Here is a 22,520-nt window from a genome sequence, read left to right as displayed (position 1 = left end):
TCCTTTAAGTTTATTAACTCCATGCCCGCGCCAGACATGTACTGCTGGACTGAACTTGCTGCACTCCTCTTCAAAACAATCCTTTTGCTACGTCCATGACCAGTATTGTTCCACTTTCCTGCAAGATTAGTTGACACTCCCATAGACCACATCGCAAAATGCCTCTCTCTCGTGTGTCAGCAATTATCTCTCTCATCAGGAAAGTCCTAGAAGCCTCCATGAAGATTGACAATTCTAAATAGCATGTCTGCGGGTTCGATCCTGGCCGCGGCGGTCTAATTTCGATGGAGGCGAAATTCTAGAGACCCGTGTACTGTCCGACGTTAGTGCACGTTAAAGAACCCCAGGTGGTCGAAATTTCCAGAGCCCTTCACTACGGCGTCCCTCATAGCCTCAGTCGCTTTGGGATGATAAACCCCATAAAAGCTAAACCTGAAAATGTCTAATTGCCGGCTAAACATTTTGCTTTTCATGAAAGGTGGTCTCTCTTTCTCATCAGCATTTTGTTTTAGTTTTGAACTATGTACTCAATAAATCTTCTCTGAGTTATGTAATTATGTGGCCTTGAAAAGACCCATACGAATTCAGGTTAGTTTCGTTTTCTGTGAAACGTCACACAATTTTACGTAATTTATGACAGCGCACGCATAATGGCAGAATTTTAAGTTCAAATATTTATTGCATTGCATTGCTGGGCACATAGTAAGTTCGGTCGAACGGACTACCTTCAGCATGATTCACTCTTTAAACTTGCGACAGGCATCAGATGGCACGTGTCGGGAGGAGTCGGTGTACAGTTGAACGCCTTGCTAAAGCTGCTGTAGATGGAAACCGCCTCATTCAGTCTGCAGAAAAAAGAAACATCTTTTTCACGTAGAATTAATGCAGTGCGAAAAGTTAAAGCTTTTTTCATTTTTTTTCCCTCTTTTCATTAGTGATTGTCTAGTGAGCACCTTCACTAAGATGAAGTGAAAACACCACAGTCCACCAGCCTGTGGTGTTATCACTTCATCTTAGTGAAGGTGCTCACTAGACAATCACTAATGAAAAGAGTGGATACGTTTCACTAAGTAAACAGGGTTTGAAAAGAGAGTTATTAAAACTTCACGGCAGTTGGCACTAATATACCAATTCAAAAGAGTAAATGAAATACCATTCCCTCGTCACATGTGCTGTGAACACTTGTGGGTCTGAATCCTGAAACCATTGAACTTCAAGCTAACATCGCGTTCTTCGAGCGCCTTCCCCCATGCATGCTCGTAAGCTAGCACTTAAAATGGCTGCTTAACAGCCTGGCCAAAATAGCCAACTTGATTATCAGTTACGAGAAAAAAAGAACGGTAACGGGTACCTTTTGGGGAATGGATCATCTTGTACATCAGCCCTCTCTTGGACTTTCTTCTCGTTAACGCTGTACGGGCAGAAAAGCTGTGATAAAAAGATTAACTGTTAATATATGCTTGTTACTGTTTAAAGATAAAAATCTAGCTTTGCCTGTTTTTTTAACTCGAAAGCATTTGTGGAGAGCCCGCAAATTTTCAAGAAGTCCACATGTAAAATGTTAAATTGTATGCTAGAGAGTCGTGTTACAGTGACTAGAAGTGTCACCATAAAAAAGTTGCTTCTTTCAAGCGCTTCCTACTTTAAAGATGACTTAGCCACTTGTAACAGTTTAGCGTTTAATTTATGGCTCTCTTAAGCCCGAAACTACAGCGTTCCCTTCCACTACAACAGCTCCCCTCCGTGCAATAACATAAATGTGGCAATACCTCTGCAAAAATCATCGCGCTTCACATCATGCAAGAAAACGGGAGTTCTTTTGAACGATCGCATTTGTAATGACTCACGCTTCCAAATCCGGTGAAGAAAATCTTGTCCTCAGAATTGAAATCTTTTCCTGGCAGCAAGAAGGGGCCATCATAATCCTTCTTACTTCTCCTCATGGCCTGTAAGTTGGTTGGAGAAAGCACTTAGCTTAATTGCAGCGACAAACAGACATGCCACGTAATTTCTCGCATAACATTTCACGGTTAAATTGATGGATTTTTTTGTCCATCCTTTGAGTGCGCCGGGGGTGGGGGAAGGCATATCTTATGACGGGTGAGCCACAGAATGGTGCACATAAACTGAGAGCAAACGCGGTGTTGGTGTTTGCATGCCTGTGGCTGATGTGTGCTAATAGGAGGGGCTGGGATGCGCGTTAAAGATATTAGGAGCTTAGCTTAAAGGTGTAAACTTCAAAATGCCATTTGAAGTGTACCGTAGGATGCTTACGTACTGCCTCAGATTACATTAAGGCCAGCAGGCAACACATCGCAATTTTTCGTTCTATTACTTACATAAATTCACGAAAACAATGCTCCTCACAAACAATAATAAATACCTCCAGCAGATTTCTTTGGCGGTTATATGTTAATTCAAGTAACCAATAAATTGGAATACGGCGTGTAACACGAAAATATTAATTGTCGAGATAAAGCGACTGAGTTAACGAAAGCTTCAGGAGGTTGGACTATCTTTAACGTGCTTTCTTAGGCTTTCTTCCCGAATTGAACGATGTTAAACCCCGTTAAAGCCATTACAGTCCGCTGCCTGTGTGGTTTAGTAACAGATCATGTGCGGAATCTGACGAATTACATTTCATTTTGATTTTGTCGTGTTTTGCATCGAGCGCAGCATTTTTTATTATTTATAGCTCTTTCCGGAATGCTCCACTATTCTCACAATTCGTCATTGAGCGCTACAAAGTGTGTATAACTGCTCGAGAAAGTGAACAAGAAATGACATGCTAGCCAGAAATTCGGAAATTGAAGTGGTGATCTTCTAGCTAGGTCGGCATGCGCATGGCCTTTTTCCAGCGCATCAGAAAAACGCTTTCTCTGATGTATGCGTCTATAAAAAGCTACAACCACGGGCATTTGTCGAGCAGCAGGTTTTAAATTCGCATCTTTTTCGCAAAACCTACTGAGCCAACTATCTATAGCTGCTCATCGGCTAAGCGACTGGTAGCAGACTTTGCTATCTGGACTTCGCAGAAGTGACGCAGTGTGCACGGCGTTCAAAACTCCAAAATTCTTGGATTTACCACGCGATGAAATGCGTCGGGAAAGCTCACGGAAACGTTTTTTTTTCTGGCTTTCTGAGTCATCGAAGCTTAATGTATAGCCGTAGTAAACTTAAGGTATGCTGCCTTCGTCAACGTTTTCCAGTAATTTCAGTCTTAATGGTGAGGTATAAGTCAACGATCGCCATCAAACTTTAGGAAATTACAGCAAATTCTGCGTTAACTATTGTTTTCTCTTCACCATGTATGACTGCCGAACGGAAATGCCATTTTCTTACCATATGCGAAATTCGTACTCCAAAGTAGTCTTCTAGTTTCTGATAGCTGGCATTGTTGCACGCCTGAGTAAACAAAAAAAACAAAAAGAGCATTAGTCATCGGTACGTAAACAGCCAAGCAAAAAACAGCTTTGACAAGCAAAACCGAAATGCAAGAGCAGTATAGCGCAGTGAGATTACTTATAGCATGAGGAGAGTTTACACGATGTGAAAGTAGAAATATTTAATAATTTATTTGGCCTCATCGCTGCCAGATTTACAGGTGGTAAAGAAAAAAATGCGAACAGGGACCTCAACTCTGGAACAATAGTAAGCTCCAGCCCCTGAAGGCTGTCCACCAAGCTGAGAATAACGACATTTGATGCAATCATAGCCAGAAATTCCGGTCAAGCTATTTTTGTAGCGAAAGCTGCACTAGGCTAGCAGAAGTGCATTTCGCGGTGCCTGCCAAAGGCGACTACTGCGCCTGCGCCGTTACCATGGCAACCAGTACCATGGCAAGCATGGCGCCGCAGCCACTGCGCCACACTGCGCATGCGCAGAGTCGCGCCGCGCAGCTGGGATATAAGCCGGAAGCGATGCGCTCGCACCCGAGACGCGCACCATGGAAGAAGGAGAGCGGCCGTGCTCGCCACGGCAGCAGCACAAGCTGCGTGAAACTGAGTCTTCCGATCCAGAAGTCGTCGCATGGTACAAGGCCAGCCGACAGCGTGAAAACGAGGCGACAAAGGACGGCCGAGACGCCCGAAGAACGAGGGGAATGCCTCGCGAAGAGACACCGCCGAGCTATGGGCGACAACGATGGAGTGTCGCTTCCGAAATGTCAGTAACTGCTTTCACTACTTATATCCTGGCCTAGCTGAGCTAACCCACTGCCAATTTTTTTTCAATGCGGAGTTGTTTATGTACGCTATTTTTTATCATATCTTAAGACTGCACTCTAACAATCAATACATCCGCAAAACTCTCCTTAGCAGGCTTTCATTCTTTTGCTATAGTGTTTCTTTGCTAACGTCAAAAACATTCCCCATTGGTTTTCTCGGGCACCCTTAACTACTCGATGCGAGGGAAGGGCGAACTAGAAGAAAGATTTTGCTACGCATCGGAGAATTGAATGCACACCTTCAATGGTTCCATAACAGTATACAACATTTCGCAGTTGCCTCTTAATTAAACTTGATTTCCCTGAATCCTGAACTTGAACTTTAATTTGACTGCAGGTAAACACAGTGAAGATAGTATTGAGTTCCGAAACTAAATCGAAAGCGATCATAGCGTGAGCTGTTAGCGAACGTTTGATGGTTTCGCGCCGTCCAATGCCAGGCACTTTTATGATGTCATCATAACGTGGCGCATGGCTCGTACGTGCTTCACTGTGCGTGGCTAGGGAGCTAGAGCGCCGTCACTCAGTACCTGGCTACAGTGGCACAGAAGACGGGTTGCCTCAAGCAGAACTCGGATCTGAAACTTCAAGAATGTAGCTGCGAATACGAACACGAGTGACGTCTACGTGAAGATCCGCAGTTGCACACCCGTGAAGCGGAGGAAAAGTGCTAATGGCGTAAGGATATTTACGGGGAAGTTCGCAATGCCGAGAAGTTGAGCCAAGGGCGCCTGGGCCGGTATGTGCGCGCCCACAAACGCAAAGCCGCCCAGTACAAGAGACATTTACCACTCGAGCGTACCACTCGGTACCACATGGTACCACTCCGGCGTTTGACATTCTGTTAAAACTTTGAACGTTCGGTCGGCAGTGAACTCAGATTTTGCTGATTTCTGTGCCAGCTATACGCTTAACTGCCTCATTCAGCAATAACATCAACGAAGACGACGTGGAGCGATAAAGCGGCACTGAAATTAGTAGCATCTTTGATGGCCCGGTAATTCGTCTGTGCACGCAACTTCAAAGTACAAGATTTCCCAACATGTAATGAAGTGACCGGCGCGGAGAGTATGTTTACCTTTATTGTCGCCTTTATGTGGCAGGAAAGTTCTGAATTTTCATTTTACTCGTTCCTTTGCAAGACGTGATAAGGCTACTTTATTATTTTTGTTTGCTGTATGCATGTATAATTCTTACTGTCTGTACTGTTGCGATCACAGGTGATTTTTATGCTCTCCAGCTGATGCTTACGTTAGAGAAGTGGTTCGCTAAATCGTGTCTCCTTTCATTGAAAAAACGCTCTCTTTTCTTTTTTTTTGTTCGGGCTTTGAAAAGTACTTTTTGCGTGTATGAACGCCTTCCCGTGAGTATAAGCACATTCCTCTCTTGTCCAACCATCGTGTTTCTTTTTGTTATGAAGTTGGAAGACGCGTTTTAGCTAGGTGTATCGCGTTAGTCGTTATGGCTGAAAGGAAGCCGGCAGCACTGTAATTTGAATGAATAAATGAAACCTCATACACAAGTACCGGTATATTTTACGAAACTTCGTTTCGTAAAAAATGCTGCTAGAAATATTTTTAGAGCTCATATAGAAGGGTTCTTCAGAAAGAGCTTACTGGATGCCAGAGTTTAGAGTTGACGTTTGCGCTCGCAAAATTCCAGTCAACAAAAGTGGATTCTCCTGTATACCTGTTTTTCTTCAAGTAACGATACCACATTTTATTCTGCGTAAATATATTCGCCGTTGATCACGCCTACCGATGTAGGTTTGTATTCTCGAACAACAGCCTAAACATTCGTGATGAAGTTTCCATGGGTGTATAGTTTCAAGAAGACAACAGCCTTACGCGCTATGAAAGTACGCTGAGGTGGAAATTGCCCTGTGCTCGGATAGCTTTTCGGCGGAAGTAAATAAAAACGTTCATTCTAAAGCAATGAGAACGAAGGAACAATGTCTTGATTTCAAACATGTATGAATTCAAAGCAAGCCCGGAGGGCCTAGTTAAGCAAACCGTCAAGGTGCAAAAATAAGGCGTGTTGAACTCGACACGAAGATACTTTTGCTGAAATAGGAGCATGCCCCTCTCGTTCTACGAAAAAAAAATGTGGTTGTGATACCACTATGACATCTGGAGACAGAATTCATGCTATGTAGTAAATTTGAGAACGTTGAAAGTGTCATAGCTTTAACCGGGAACGAGAAAACGTTCATTACAGTAGGTGTGAGTGATGAAGGCAAATGCACGATGAAGGGCAGTCACTCTACAAAATTTCCGCGACCGGATTGTCAGCATTGAACGAAAAAAAAGCATCCGTCTCCCACCACTCTCAGAATGCGTGCATTGAAGTTGAATGAAGTGCCACATTCTGACGCATGGTAGCTGTAGTTGCCGCTGCCAACGCACGATTTCCTCAAATTTAACTTGAATAAATTGTAGATCGTAAATTTGAATTCTTCGACTGAACGCCCCGAAGCGGAAATGAAGGAAACCTTGTTGGAGGGCTCAGGATTAGTTTAGTTTAGATATCTGCGGTTTTAATGTGCCCTGACAACGCGCAGCACACGAGCTCCTTTTGCATTTCGTTGCCATCGAAACGCGAACAGGTAGCTTGTGCTTTTTACAAGAGAATATTCTTGCGAATAGAAAGTCCCAAAAACCTTAGAAGGAATTATAGAGCAATATCTTGTTCTATTGGGAGCCCCACAGGATTTGAAGGACAGAAGAAAAAAAATCAAAAGTGAACAACAGTTATCGACGTTCTCTTCGCGCACGTCATGCGGAGGATCAAGTATGTGTCTGAATGATAACACCTGATAAACCCTATCGCCAATGCTAAGTAATTGATTTTCGCAGTGCTTGTAGCATGCAACAAACGTGGAAACGATGCAAGGCAGTCGCTGATCAAACGAAAGAAGTCCCTATGGGCTTTTTGTTCACGAACTCCAACAGGTTATCTCTGCTTTTTTTTTGGTCGATGACTGCTTTTCATTATTCCGAATGTGATCGCTGAACAGATGAAATTTCATCGAACATTCGACTATTTAACACACTGCGACCATAAAATGAAACGCAAACAAAATATTTGAGACTGCATGAGCGAAAGAATTAAGACTGTAATTGGCGGCGACTGAACACTAACGCGCTTAATTTTCACTTTGATTGCACGAAAACCACCCAGTGAAGATGGTAATAGGCCCCGCCTGTATGTTTTCTGCAGTCGATAATAGTTTGGTGTTTTTGTATTTTCGTTACAGTAATGCTCTACGCGTTTCACTTGAGGCTAATAGTAGAGGGATGGTAGAAAGAAATGCGAACCGCGCGGTGCCTACGCGCTGTGCTTTTAGAACTTATTTGTATTTCGGTGGTACTAAAAAGGCGCTAAATGATTGTCCATAAGACAATCATAAACCAATATAACATCTTTTTATTACCGCCCAGGTAAAGGACGGATGAAAATAAACTCGAACAGCTAGTTGGTATTAGTTTGTATCAACCCTTTACATATCTCAAAAACATCTCATCTCTTTACCGTAGTAAAAAAAAAAAAAGTGAGTCACTTTGCGCGGACATCATTACCACTAAACTTCTTGTGCTATGCACACCGCAAAGATCAACCACTGAAACCAAATGGAGAGTTGATACTTACTTCGGGGCATTCATTGGTGTTGTTCAAGCAAGCTGAGGCGATGCAGAAGCTCGTCGTTGTGTTATCATCCCAAAAACTAATTTTTGTTTCTTTACCTGTGGATGGAAAATTATTTATAGATAACTATGCAAATGCTTCAGTGTTTTATTGGATAATTAGAACCACTGGCCTTTCCTAAGTTATTAAACGGCAAGTAAACTTTCCGCCTGGTGCAGCACAAGTGTGCAGTACTTCGTGCGGCATCCTGGCATGCTATTGCAATCTTAATTTAACACAAACGGGCGCAGGGAGGTACCTGCAGCAACAGCGAGATGTGATCGTTGTCATCATCATTCAATGAACTGTTCTAACGAAATGGACGAAAAATATGAGCAAAATGCAGACATTTAGTTCGTTCCGATATGTAGAAAAAACATATAGAATTTCAAATGTTTCTGGGTAGGAGAAAATACTGAGAGGGTATATACCATCAAATCGGTCAATCGCGTTAATTAACACCTCTACGATGGCCGTTCCTATCGTTCCGAAGTTCATTGCTCTGAAAAGGAAAAAATGAATCGTTAAGCGCCGGACTATTGAAAAGGTAAAATTCTTGCGCAGGAGCTATTTACCTGGGAATGGGAGGACTCCTGTAATGAGTCGCAAGTGCAGCTGCTGGATAGCCTGCAGAAGAACAAGGCACCTTATCAACCGTTCAAAAAGAATTCAAGACCTTCTTAAACTGCCATTATAAAGAATAAAAAATTTTATGCGTTCTTCCATGTTGTGAAACGTTGCATGATGTTACCGTTTGTCCCTTTCAAATGGATAGCGCTAGGCTACGGAAATAACCGTGCTTGCTGGAATACAGGTGACGTTTTCTTCTTTGTTGTCTACAGGACTCGCCCTCCACAGAAAACTGATTTCTTTGACTAAATCAACAAATTTTTGCCTACCATATTCTGCTCTCCTTGCATACAATTAGATGTAGTGCGCAAACAACACTGCTAAAATTTCACGGCTGCCTCAACTTTCTGCTGAAGCGACGTCTTTGTTCTTTGGAAGGCAACCTTATTAGATAGAAGCTCTACCCACTACACCTCGAAGCCTCTAATGTAATATGTTTTAACTACAGTTTGATAAATTAATTCTCAGACGTTCCCATAGTGAGAATAAGACATCTTTATTCCCAGTGCGCGCGTAAGTACATGGCTTGTCACTTCAGTTTGCACCGCCACATGTCTATGAATCTTGATCTCACTTCACTAAACTGGTCGCTTTGGGACGTAAACCCCATAAACCTAAACCATCACTAAACTGGCTAATATAATTTCTCATTAATCGCTCCCAGTACGTCTTTATTAATTGTCACCGATATAACATCAGGTGCGCCCATAAGCTCCGTTTTAGGCCAAGTTTTGTTTAAAGTATGTATTAACGATTTGCGGAGCTGCATCTCTTTTTGCATGCACTTACACGCTGACGACTACGTAATTTTACCGCGAGTTTCGTAATGATGATGACATACTAGTACTTCGTAGCGATTTAAGTACATTACTCTCAGGTGCACGATAATGCATATAAAACTGAACATTAACTAATTCAAAGTCATGTGTGTTCCTCGACAAGCTCAAAGTGCCTCGGTGTACACACTCAGTAAAACTCCGCTAGAACAAGTGTCACCATACGCCTAGTTTAGCCTAATCATTTATTCCGCATTAAAGAGGAAAGCTCACATTCATCAAATTACTAGCAACTGAAATCCCATGTTAGAACACTTAAGGCATAATTTCAGCAAAGTCCCTATTTCATTACAGCCTCTTCATAAAAATCTTGTCCGCCGTCAACATAAATACGCTGCTGCGAGCTACGACTCTAATCATATTCAATCTCGTGCTGTTGTAGTCGTCCCAAATAATGCTATTCCGTATGCAGTTAAACTGCCAGCATAACATTATTGAGGTCTAGCGTAGCCGTACCGTGGCTCTCACTGCGCCACAAAATTTTTAGCATTCGTTTGCTTCATAAAATCTACTAACATGTCTCTACATTGTGAATTCATCAGGTCGCCTAGCTACCGCTCCTCACGTGTCGACCATCCGCACAAAGTTGCACTAAGACCTCTTAGTATCTATTCCTACTGAACACATCTAAATATTGGAACCACCTTCCCGCCGATATCGCATCCATATCAGATTAAGCTCTTTTCAGGTAAGTATTGTTCATAATTTTTTGTGAATGTGAGCTGAGCGTTTTTATTCATTTTTTTCTTTGAGTTGCTTTCTTGCTATTGCTCTGCTGGTTTTGCTTTTATTTTGTAATAATTTTATTACAGGTATCTCTTTTTTTCTCGGTTTTGGCATATCACGGTACCAATTTTTATTTTGAATTTTTGTATATTACTCTTGCCGCTTTGATTTTGTTGTTGTTAGCGGCAATTTGTTAATAAAAATAACAATGGAAGGAACAGATGTTGCTAGCCGCCGCATCTGCAATCGAAGCCTGAAGCACCTGAGCTGCGGCTATAGGGAATAAAAAGAGAGGGAGATAGGTTTATGTTGCTTTTTATAAGCCATTCCCTTCTTCAATGTTTCGGTGATTAAGTTATCCGAAATGAACAAATAAATAAAGAGCACATACCGAGAAGGTTAGTCGCTTCATCGAAGTAAGCGTGAGACTTGAGTGTGACCTCTTCGTACCTGAACACGCGCGAACAAAAAAAAGATTGTCACCATTCTCCGTACCGTTAAGCTGATCAGAATTAACATTGTGGGAAGACAACGTTTAGAAAGGAAACTCAAGGAGTTTCGATGTGATGTTGCACTATTTTGTTATTCCCTATAAAGCAAACATAAGTGATATTCATTACCTGTCTGCCCATGAGAAACAAATCATGCACGCACGCATGCATACATTCACACACGCACTCACTCACACACGCATATGCATAGTGAATGAGAGCAACAGTCTGATGGTGGTGAAATATGTGCTCACGATTTCTCGAAGTAGCTTGAATTGAGCTTGCGTAGTTTTTGAAAGCGGTCGTTCTCTTGGAGCCAGTGGAAATGCTCAACGAAAGATGCATTGGCAGTAATGTTTGGAACCTGCACACATACATACAATTGAAATGGATGTTCTTCATTGTACTGAAATTGGTGATTATCGGCATTAAATCACTAGCTGGAGTAAAGAGAAGACTTTAAAGAAAGCACGAAAAGGTATTCCCGCATGATTTGTTCCTTTCTTAAATAGAAAGAAGCTTGCGTCGACTTGCGTACGAAAGAAAAGCATGGTGTAATTTTGTTTTCTCTTTGATATCAAAAACAACCTTCTGCCGCTGTGAAGGACAATTTTAGTGCGAAAACGCTATTCCGATGGGTAAATCACGAGCAAGCTCTTGCAATTTTTTTAAGTTTGTGCCAAGTACCTTGCGATATGTGCGAGTAAAAATAAATAAAACAAATACTGCCACGACTGGGAGTCGAACCCGCGCCGGTGAGACCAACTCAGCTTCCCGAGAGCACTCCCGAGAGCACTGGGCTAGCGCCACACCTTTTTTCTTCCAACATGTTATTTACTATATGAGGTTATGTATGTACTGAAGGGGCTAGATACAAGTTATTTACAAGCACCTCAGCAAGTGGCTACACTCGTCCCTTCTCTCCCTGTGGGCTCGTGTCGTTGCGCTGTTGCAATACAAATCATGTCTGACCAACGTGCCCATCAGTTCATGTTGTACAGGGTACTGAGGTGCGGCAACCATTTTGAAAGTTAAAAACCTTTAGCATGCTTGCGTCTTTTTCTTCAAGGCGATTCGGATTTGATTTGTGGTAAGGTGGGAGAGCTACGTTGGGCGAGGGCCAAAGCAGGAAACTGATTGCCTTGATTCTGAGTCTTTAAAAAAATCTGCTCCCGCCACCCCCCCCCCCACCCCCTCCCCCCCCCCCCTTCCTGAAGCAGCTTAAACAGAACTGCAGTGTGGCAGAAGAGTATCTCAATTGTTTCTGTCGTGGTGCACTTCAGGAATTGCACCTATCTTTTCCCTTTCGTTTTTGCCCAGCATGGCGTCAGGAGCAATCCTAAGAGCTCGCCTGCCCTCATTGCTGCAGCGCCTCGGAAGTTTGAACTGTCAGCACCAGCCAACAGGTGCCGTCAACTCAAGTGACGACACTACTTATTAAATGAACACTAAAAAGAAATATCAATTTAGGCAAGAAGAATAGATTAATCCTCGGGGACGCTACCGACTGTTTTTTTTTTGTTTTTTTTTTACGCGGAAATGTGGCTGTCTTGCTGAGAATACAGCGAACATAAGTCCTGAAATCCTTCCACATTCGAAGCGCCTGCGAAAAATAAACTGCCTTGTGCCATCTTTGCGATCCGACCAATCAGAGAAGCCATTTTCGAAGACCATAAAATCAGCCGGAAACCGAAATCCAAAAGCCAACAGATCAGTGGTTACAGTGGAAACGTTCAAGTGCAGTTCGCCTCTACCCCCACTATTTCGATAAAGGCTCTCCGCTGCCTGGCGTGCGACTGCCTGTCGTTGCAAACTCTGTGGGTACGAAAGAGACTACGTGAAGTTATCGAGGGCAGCCCCAGACTGCAGAACAACCTGCTGGCCACGCTCATGCATGTATACAGTAGGGAAGATAAAGCAAGCGTGTGAGATTCGGTGCATTGTATGCCATCGTGAAGTGTACACATATGCTTCGAGGGATCCTCAAAAGCATGCGTCAGCAGTCGCGTTCTACGCTATTCTCGTTCCACAACCCTTCTGAGAGAAAAAAACGAACGCGCATTTCTCACCAAACGGCGCACTGTGCTGTAGATTATTGCGTGTGTATATCTGCAATCAGGTGACCGTACCCTACAAATCTAGCCTGACTTAGTATACCCCTGTGCCTCTTTAAATACAGAAATGCTAGGCACCACTACATACTTCAGTTTGCGTGCCCCAGCTTTCGCCCCGAACAGTAGCCTTCTATAAGCGCATTACATATCTGCATTTTCATTTCCGCGTCCTCGATCGGCACTGACCTGAGTTTGAATGAGGCAATGTAAAGAATCCATGGACGCCGCGTTTAATTCACAATGTGACCTTGATAAGCACTTCGATAAATAATTTTTGTCCAATTTACACCGGCTTTAGTGATACCCAGGAAATTTTAGTATATTTACATGGAAAATGAATAGCATAACAATGCTGCTTATGTGTAGGTACAACTGATTTTCAACAACTGAGGATGTTTTTACCCCCGAAAGGTTGATTTTATTCGGTACTTTAAGCCATATGCCTTTGAGATATGTATTTATTTATTCATTTATTTAACTATACCGCAAACCGATGCTTTGGCACTTGCAAAAGAGGCATTACCATAAAAATATAAAAGTGAAAAGTAAATACTGTAAGCAGCAAAAAAAGACATATCTTGCGATCACAAATGTTACTCAAAGCACGCTCGCCAAAACCTAGAATAGGACCCCAATCGAAATCATAGTGGTACTCAATGCGCTACATAAAAGGCATTCCAGTTCTATTAAAAGTTTTTAGACAACTCCACTGTTACGGAACAAGAATACCTTGCTGTGATCATCACCGTGCAGAGGTTCCGATCATACCTGTATGGCCGCCCATTCACCATTGTGACTGATCATCACTCCCTCTGGTGGCTCGTCAATATCCGAGATTCATGTGGTCGCCTCGCGTGCTGGGCCCTCCGTCTACAGCATTATGGCTTCAATGTCATATACAAGAGCGTGCGGTGACATGCCGATGCAGACTGTCTTTCGCGAATGTCGCTTCCCTCAACCGATTATGATACTGACAATTTCGACCAATTTCGATTATGGCAATTTCAATTATGCTACTGACGATTACATCTCAGCCATCGTTACAGAGTTGCCTGGCGTTCAGGTGTTTGAAACTCAGCAGCGTGAAGATCCGGTTTTACAACTCCTCTTTGCCTCCGCGCGCTACCAGGGAGCTACAGGCCGTTTTTGTATCCGCAATGGTCTGTTACCTAAAAAGAACCACTCCCTTGTGGGCGCACGATACTGCTTGTTGTTCCAAGAGCTCTGTGCTCCTCCATTTTGCGTGTCGTGCCCTTTCACCCTCCCTCCGGACATCTGGGATCGGCTCGAACGCTCCATCGAGTTCAAGAGGAGTTTTACTGGCCGAAAATATGTTCTACGACAGAACGATATGTGGCCAGTTGCACGCGGTGTCAGCGTCACAAACACCTTACCTCCGCTCCACCTGGCCTACTTCATCCTGTTACGCCTCCCAGCAGACCGTTCGAGAAGGCTGGAATTAGCGCAAACTGAACTCTCACATGTGGCTCGTCTGAAGCCATGCCATTCTCGGTACACAACTCGCCGGCGGGCATCGTTTGCGCAGGGGTCAAATACAACGGACGAGCGAAGACGAAGGAGTTGAAGTGCGAACGGGGTGGAAGTTTGGTCGGTTGGACGCTATCGAGAACTGACTCGGTACGCCTGGCGTGAACCGACCTTGAGCAAAGGTTTTGCGCCTGTAATAATATGCGTCTTTCCTCAGTTTTCCCAGAAAAATGTGAGTCCTAATGTTGGGACCGCGCGAAAGGTGTTCTGGTTTGTTGTATGAAGGGAAAGAAGACCAATTCTCAACATTATATGCGCAACATGCGAGCTGTCATGAGTCAAGATCGGCAGAAAAATCTTTAATATTACTGTCATCAAGGACAAACTGCACTATTAAGCACAGAATTGGTCTTTAAACCATTAGGAGGTACATTGGTTGCGAAAGGAAAAGTTCTAAGCATGTAAAAAGACAAAATACGAGCCTCTGTTATGACTAGTCATTCTATTACCACACAAGTCGAGCTGGTAATTAGGAAGCTGTTGTTTATTTGTCTCTACATATTCTAATCGATTCTAAAAGTCTTCACTTGCACAAGGTGATATTTTTCCTGCTAATTTTTTAACGAAGATATGCCAGGAGAAAATGGGCATGTTTGAATTATTGATTATTAAAAACGTTCGATTAGCCTAACATTCTATTCGCTAACACCGACCCTCGTTATTTTGACGCCTTTCTCAAGGCCAATTTTTTTCTCGATGGCAACCGGCGCTGGTTTGACAAATAGTATAAATATTCGTTCAAGTTTTATGTCCCGCAATGTCATCACTTAGGGACGGTAACGAAAACATAAAAAAGAAACCGTGATCTAAATAACAGGCCACTTTTTGACAGGATCTTTTGGCTGTCGCTTACTTTAAACTGGGGATGAATTAAATTATTTCAGTTTATATTTAGCCCCTATGCACCCTGTTGTTCCGGCAACTTTTATGCATGCTGCTCGTCCAACAGCTCTTTTCTTGTTGTGTGTGGTTTTAAATTTTCAAAAGATATTCACTTTTTCGTACTTTCAATATACAGTGATTGCAAAATATTTGTTGTGTGTCCTGAGACCTTATGGCTCTTTTCCTGCCAAAAGCATATTTGCTACCTGGCTCCTGTCGATTGATTAAGTGCGGGTTATTCTTAAATGCTCGTAAATTCCTTCAAGTGGTTTCTCACTGAGCGATGAAGTTATAATTTCACCGCTCTGCTTAAAAATTTCTGCACTTACGTGTTGGTACAAGGAGTTCACAATTTCGCTATCCAGAATCCAATCAGGATATCCGATCACGTACTGTACTTTATTGAGCTGAAAATTATGAACGAAAAATTACCCAGAGGCTGCATTTCGCCGACCAGTACTTTTCACTTTATGCAGCAGGTTAGAAACACGTTTGGTATGAGATGTGAAATAATTTGATTGGCCTCATTTCGTTTTGTCTGACTGTGGCCAATAGAGGACGAGCAAGAAAATGTAGCAAGAAACGGCTCTTTGAAGAACGCAACGACAGACGCCCTGATCTCTAAGCGTTTCTTTGCCCAGTTTAATATTTATCTAGTTTTTATTAATTTCTCCTCCTTGCAATGCCAGAAACGGCAGCTCGCGTTCGTTATTTCCTATCAGACCTGATAGTCGGCAGACGCCAATGAAAGAGGGGCAAAAGAACGAAGTAGTGAAAGAGTTGTTACAAGATGCAAATCGAGGCTCCACATCTACACTCAAGTTAAAGAGAAAAGTTGATCGTCTTTTCATGCACTCACTGCGGCATTTACATTTTTAGAAATTGCCTTCTGCGAATTTCTATTATTACAGTGGTGTTTTGCAACAGGTAATAAACTCAAAGAAAAAATTCTTACACGATCAGTGGCGTTTTTCTTGTCCTTAGACGACATCCAGCTGTTGTTTTTGATTACATATCTGAGTGTCGAGTTGATGATGGGCAACATCCTCATCACCTGTGAAAAAATTTGCGATGCAAGAATGTTGTGGCGTAGCTATCTAATGTGTTTTCGTAACCGCAAGACTTACTTCGTTCTTGGAACTGTTGTCAAATTTAGCGCTTATATAATAGCTTGCACTCGCTGTGTACATAATGTCTCTGTCGAGTAGCTGGCGCATGCACAGCTGCTTTATGTCATTGCTTTTCTTCTTGGTACCTCTTTCACTTATGGCAGTTGCGTTCTCGTATTCCAAGTAAAGGTCATAAAGCGGCGTTTGCCCTGCTTTGGCCATGTTTCTAATCTTCGACCATAGGATGTAGTTGGTAAGTTGAACTCTGCAAGAAAACGAAACCATTATTTTGATGTGTACCTCTGTGACAGTATTAATTTAACCACCCAAGGAGCTTGTATTTTTAATAACTTAAAAAGCACATTCCTGAAAATTATGAGAAAAGATCCCGTGCCGCAATTTCAGTCAAATGAATGCACACTATCACATCGTTGTGCCTCTCCCGTGCACAGTTCGGACCAAATGACCGAAACTATCCATTATAAAACCATAGCTTGAAGCGAAGTGGTGAAGCTCAGTCCTCGTGTAAAAAAGGTTCATTGAAGCAATGATACTGATCTTGCGCTATTGTCTTGCTTTTGAAGTTCGAAAAATCTGACGCATGTCGAGATTTTAATTGCCCGTTTGAGAAACTGTGGGGCTCTAACCCGGAGCCCTCTATTCTACGCTGTGCACCAAAGTCCGGTGTTTCTTTGTGAAGTAAAAGTCCATCAGCTTAACCTGACACCTCTCATAACATCAAACCTTTTATAGCAAGCACTATAGAATGTTTGCTTATGCAGAGCTGCTCCATTATTTTGCGCCAACCTTTTAAGCAAGAAGAGAGAAGAACGCACTGGTGCACTGAGGCAGCACTCTTTTGTAGTGAAAGCTACATTGGCCACAACTTGCGATTTCGCTGTGGTGGTGCTCCGAGGAGGCACAGAGGCCGACCTTGAGCCGTTGCCTAGCAACCGCCGCAGCTGGCGGACACCACACGCTTGCCGCGCCATCTGGCATGACGTCACACCGCGCCCCTAGCCACAGAGCCGCCCCCGCCGTTTGGTATGACGTCACACCGCTTGCCTCGTCGTTGCGCTCGCCTCCGTTCGCTTCGCCAGCTGCGTCGCATGCCTGATAACAGGTCGGAGGATTGAAAATGAGAACGCGTGCGCAGCAGCCACAGTTGATGGCGGCGGGTGCTGCCAACGTTTCCGCGTCGACATCGGTCACTGGTGCGGTTGCCTTTCGCTCCGTATAACCCGGCTCAGCCGAGCTGCGCCACAGCCATTTTTATCATGGTCCTCGCCAAATCTTGACATTCTCTTAGGAAACCAGGACAAAAACATAGGCATAGCAAGTCTTCCACTTCCGGACATTTACTGGCAAAGAGGAGCTGTGGCATTCTGCAAACCTACTTTCCCCGACCTGTTTGTTCTTTTCTCGTGCTGTCATTGTTCAGCCTCTTTTATTGATGCCAGCACCGGCGAACGAACGTGCTTCCTGGCTACGAGTCCGGCCTCCACAGGCTGAAGGAAGATGTGCCAGAAGCAGAAAAGAATCAGCTGAAAGAGAACTTCAATCTGCGGCTCCGCGTAGCCCATTATCTGCAGGCGTCGCTAGACACACAAGCTGTTCGCTGAGACACACGTGGCACCATTCTTCCCTCTCCCCTGCACACCGTCCACGGATAGCGCTTCAAAACTTGAAGGGCACACTTAAGCTTCGCCTTAAGGGTATGATGCCATAGCGTAATGGGTTAATTCCCATATATGGAGAAGGATATTTTCTACTTAATAGTTTTAGATCCCTGGCAGTCCTCATAACCCTCCTGGCGCAGAGGTGAAGCGGTTAAGCGATGCCGCACTGTCCTTCGATGCCAGGTGTTCCGAGCTGTGGGCCTGTGCCGCCCAAGTTGCTCTTCCAGAGGGACCAATCATTAATCTAACTGCCACCTGTCACGGTAGGCAGTTTGCTCACTATCCCGTGGGCAGGTTGGGATGACGCCGCAAGTCCACGTGACCTAGGTGGCCCACCTGCCTCCTAGGTTGCTGTCTGGAGACCACCTGCCACAGCCATTCTCGTGATTTTTCGCTCACAACGCGGACGCCCGCAGCGCCGACACTGGATTTTCTGCTGAACGAGGTATTTCACGCTATCGCGTTTTAAGGCATCCACAGCTCAAGGTAGGCGTTTTTTCCGAGGTACCAAAACCTTTTTAAATGCCAACACTGTACCATCTTCTCAAAACTATGACTCTAGCGATGCACCTTACTCACACTCCTACACTCCCTCTCAGCTGCAGTACGGCACGTACCAGTGAGGCGTTCTTATTCTGCCTTCTCTGTCCACCGTCTACTTACTACTATATGACTACCAGACGCTGCAGTTTGTCCTCCAGGCCTTGCTAGTCCCTCTGTAATTACTGCGACATTAACTCGGTAGTAGCTGTAAATTCTAGGACTGTCTCCGCATTAAAATAATGTTCATCCAGGTCGTCTCTTAGCTCCTAGCTCCAAACTTCTCGCTTCAGAGCTAGGACAGAATTGGCTCATTTCACCATTCGATGTTCTCTGCACATATGACAGAGATCTAATCAAGCATGCTGAAATATCCCGACTTTATAGCCCCGCATTTCGCATTTAGTTGCCAGGCCATATTTCTCTCTCTGTCGAGGATTCGACATACAGATTCGGCGTACTCGATCAAGCTGTAAAAAAAATTCAGGCTTTTAACGTAGCTAAATCGAGTAGACGTGCGAAAGCACGTGTTTAGCCTGCTTGGCTCATGGTTTTGCTTTGGTGGGTCGCGGGCACGTCTGGCGACGATACTAAGCTCTGGTCAAGTTCTGATGCATGTTAACTAATCTGATCTGTTCGCTCCGTAGATGGGAGTGATGAAGACGGCAATGTTCAGTACACAGCGTGAGAGTGTGTTGCAGTTTAACACAATGCGTGATCGGCTGTGGCGATAGCATAGTACCCTCATGCAGCGGCCAGCGAAACTGATCCGGTCGCGCCGCTGCGGCTTCGAAACCCAATTGCAGCAATATTTAGTTTATTTCTGCATGAGCTGTTAGTATGCTAGGTTTCGCCAAGGTCACCCTCAAGGTCAAGCTTGACACAAACTCGGTGAGCCGGTTAGTCCTCATAATGAAGTGCTTTCACACTAAAAAACTGGCGTTTCATATGCTCGTGGACTCGTAGATGAGGCAGGGCGCGCTGGCGGTCTTGTTGGAAAGTCTACTTGGATGCTTCTTCGACATCCACTATCAGACCTCACAAATGTCTTTGAGGTGTATACAGAAACTTCACTCATAGGAAAATATTACGTGCTGGAGTACTATGCGGTCACCTTCTTTTGAAATATAGAATTCCGTGACTAGCTTCTTAAAGGGCAACTGACTACCCTCTGGTCGAAAATATTTTCTACCTCTCTGGTAGCGAGGCGTCGTCCCCAGAAGGTGCGGCCGCATATATTTTTTGAAAAGATTCTTTAATACCGTAGTTACAGCCATCGCAATCAGCTACTTCACTATGCTTCTCTCCTTCCGTTCCCTCCTCGAGATTTTTCTCTTGCGCGCCTCTTCGAGTAGGCTCCGCAGAAAAAATCGCCCTAACTCCTCCGATGTTAGCCGGAGGCGTGGTGTCTGGTGGGGAGCGTCACATGTCTACGTCATGACCACCTTCAAAAGAATTCTTTTCTTGGGTTTTGCTACCCGGTCTGTTTAAGAGGGGGCGGGGGGGGGGGGGAGCGGTGGGTCTCCCAAAGCCCTCTATTTTGCTCTTTGGGTCTTCTCGCGGTGTTTCGTCGCGTTTTTTTTTTTTTTGCCCTTCCTCTCCCCAGTTGCTTGGGTCGTGAACGTATTCGTCCAGAGCGAAGTGTCTTCCGCAAACCACCCCATTCTTTATACCGTTGTGTCGCACTTTCCTTTTCCTCCTCTTCCCTTTCCCCTGTGTGGAGTAGCAGGCCAGGGCCATGTTACCACCGGCCAACCTCTCCACCTTTCCCTCATTAAAATTCCTTTCTCTCTCTCTCTCAGGAAGGCCGATGCGTTGCAGCCAGACACGACTCAAGTCATAATCTCCTGGCAATCTGTACCGGATCGTGGTTCGACTCCAGTCGCTGCGTGCGCATCCAACGACGAAACAGCGCCGTTGCATTTTCTCCGCACGCTGCACGACCGAGAGGCGCGATCGGCTCGACCACCTAAACTTAGCGAGCGCATCCTTTCATACATCTGTTAGTCAACCCCAGTTAGCGAGCCACCTTTTCATAACTTTTTTTTAGGCCTCCCCATCGTTGGTTTTGTTCGAAACACACGGTGAAGTTTACCGTATGACGCCAAACCAAAGGCTCGGGAGCCAGAGTAGAGGACGAAGACGTTTGCTTGTGGAAGGAAAGAACGAGCGGGCTTTGATTTGAATTTTTACAGCTTTTCGGGGCACGCATGGCTTTAGTATCTTACAGAGGTTATCTTCGATGCCTCATCTATCCAGTGGGCTTGTTTTTAAAAAAATCTCCAGACCCAAAGCCAAAGGGTTTACTAGCCTAGCGGCACTTATTTCGCTGTGTCTGCACCTTAAAGAGGAGGAGCGGAGCTGCGTAAGTAACCACGTGACGTACCACGTGACTCGCAGCAGCTGCAGCCGAGCTTTCCGCCGTCGACGCGGTCGTTGCGCGGACCGCTGCGAGCTTGCCTACCCGGTGTCTCGCAATGGACGAAGCAAGTCAGCCAGAGCCTACCTCCTCTAGAGTGGGTACTCGCAGACGTCGGGCCGAGTCTGATCATCCGGTCGAGGTTGCCGACCGCTCGAGGGAATTAGCAATCATTAGGGGGCGTAAACGCGCTAAACGGGCAGCCGAAACCGATAAAGAGTGGGAGCTTGAAAGCAAAGGAACGGTTCATATCTGGCCACTTGGGACAGTGGACACCTCAGTCGCGCTTTCAGCTACGTGGCGGCAGTGACAGACGTCCGCTGCATGGGTTGGCATTGACAACGTCGTGCCAGGAGCGCGCCACTGAAGCTATAGGCCGTCGGCATTCATTGCGTTCATTTGCGTTAGCGTTGCAACGTTCTAGAGTCCGATTACTTTGAGGAAAGGAAGTGCGGATAACTGGCTCCCTTGGTCAGTGGGCGCCTCAATCGCGCTTTGAGGTCCGTGGCTGGGTTGAGAGGGAGGTGTGAGCTGCATGTATTAGCGCTGACAACGTTGTTGCAGAGACGCGGCACGGCAGCAGTAGGCCGCAGCTTTACTTCACGCTGGGCTGGTTATGTAAGCGTGACTTTTGCTTCCATAAAAGGGTTAGCTGATCTAGGCCGCAGCCATTTTTCTTTTGTCCTTTTGAATGACTAGGTAAACAACGGGTGCAAACAGGATGTGGCGTCAACACACTGGCTCGAAGTGCTAGCACCTTAAGCTTGCATTTCAAAGAAACCGTAATGCAATTAGCTTTAAAAGGTCTTTAGCATTCTTGAAGAGGCGACATAACACTCAACACATAGGAACACTGCATTTTGAAGACAAGAATTGTTTTGGGGTCCATTGATTGTTCACACGGTGCCTGGTCCTGATAAATATAGTTACGCCATGCAGGTTCTGCACGCCGATAATCTGATTCCCGCTCCATTCCTCTAACAAAACTTAACCTGTCGTAAATTTCCTGACACTGGGCAAGCGCGACATAAATTTGGGGCCGTGCTATACGTGCAACCGCTACGTGCTTAACCTCCCAGGGAACACCTGCTGTCATGTAAGTGGCACATGCCCCAGACAACACGCACGTACTGTACATTGGTGCTGACTATGAATGAATAGGCCCACGCAGGCTGCTCGTGCACAATGTCTGCTATTCATGCATCAGAGCGGCCGCTCCACACGTTAAGTTTCATAAAACGATGCGGGCTCCCTTGGGGTTCCACATCACAAATTTCTGCTGCCACAGGCGTGCACAGGTCTCTCCATAAGGGTGGGAATGAAATCCATTGTAGCGCCTCATTAACGTCTTCTGGCTAGCAGGGAGCAATACGGCACAAAATTCGCCCTCCTTTTCCCCATGTCTGTTAGGAGGGCCACTGTCCCTCTTGCCCCCTTCCCTCTTCTTACACCGTTCTGTGCAGCCCCACATCAGACGGAACACCCGCCTCTTCAAACCAACCCACATGATTCCATGGCTCGCTCCTGGGCTAAATATTACGTTTACCTGTTTCTCTTTTGCCTGCTTTATACAGTGACCGCTTTGCACGCTCCTGCTATTAGCAGTGGCAAATTATAAGTCTGTTCTATTTACCGTT

The 22,520-nt window shown here is 44.8% G+C and overlaps 1 protein-coding gene across 1 annotated transcript in view; it reads right to left on the bottom strand.

The window, feature by feature from the left end:
* Positions 1–651: 651 nt before the first annotated feature.
* LOC149363643 (neprilysin-2-like) overlaps positions 652–22,520 on the bottom strand; it is a 77,923-nt gene continuing 56,054 nt past the window's right edge. The window contains exons 10-21 of the mRNA XM_089573610.1: positions 16,264–16,510; positions 16,092–16,190; positions 15,466–15,543; positions 10,847–10,956; positions 10,493–10,551; positions 8,485–8,536; positions 8,341–8,411; positions 7,874–7,968; positions 3,343–3,405; positions 1,848–1,946; positions 1,352–1,428; positions 652–845 (exon numbers count right to left, since the gene is read on the bottom strand). Of these exons, the coding sequence (XP_089429736.1) occupies positions 728–845; positions 1,352–1,428; positions 1,848–1,946; positions 3,343–3,405; positions 7,874–7,968; positions 8,341–8,411; positions 8,485–8,536; positions 10,493–10,551; positions 10,847–10,956; positions 15,466–15,543; positions 16,092–16,190; positions 16,264–16,510 (1,168 nt within the window). The 3' untranslated portion in view covers positions 652–727. The remainder of the gene's footprint in view (positions 846–1,351; positions 1,429–1,847; positions 1,947–3,342; positions 3,406–7,873; positions 7,969–8,340; positions 8,412–8,484; positions 8,537–10,492; positions 10,552–10,846; positions 10,957–15,465; positions 15,544–16,091; positions 16,191–16,263; positions 16,511–22,520) is intronic.

The sequence above is a fragment of the Amblyomma mixtum genome, chromosome 2, assembly GCF_055824585.1.
Source record: "Amblyomma mixtum isolate Tamu chromosome 2, ASM5582458v1, whole genome shotgun sequence".
In the NCBI taxonomy this organism is placed as follows: Eukaryota; Metazoa; Arthropoda; class Arachnida; order Ixodida; family Ixodidae; genus Amblyomma; species Amblyomma mixtum.
This window is presented reverse-complemented; position numbering and strand designations above follow the sequence as displayed.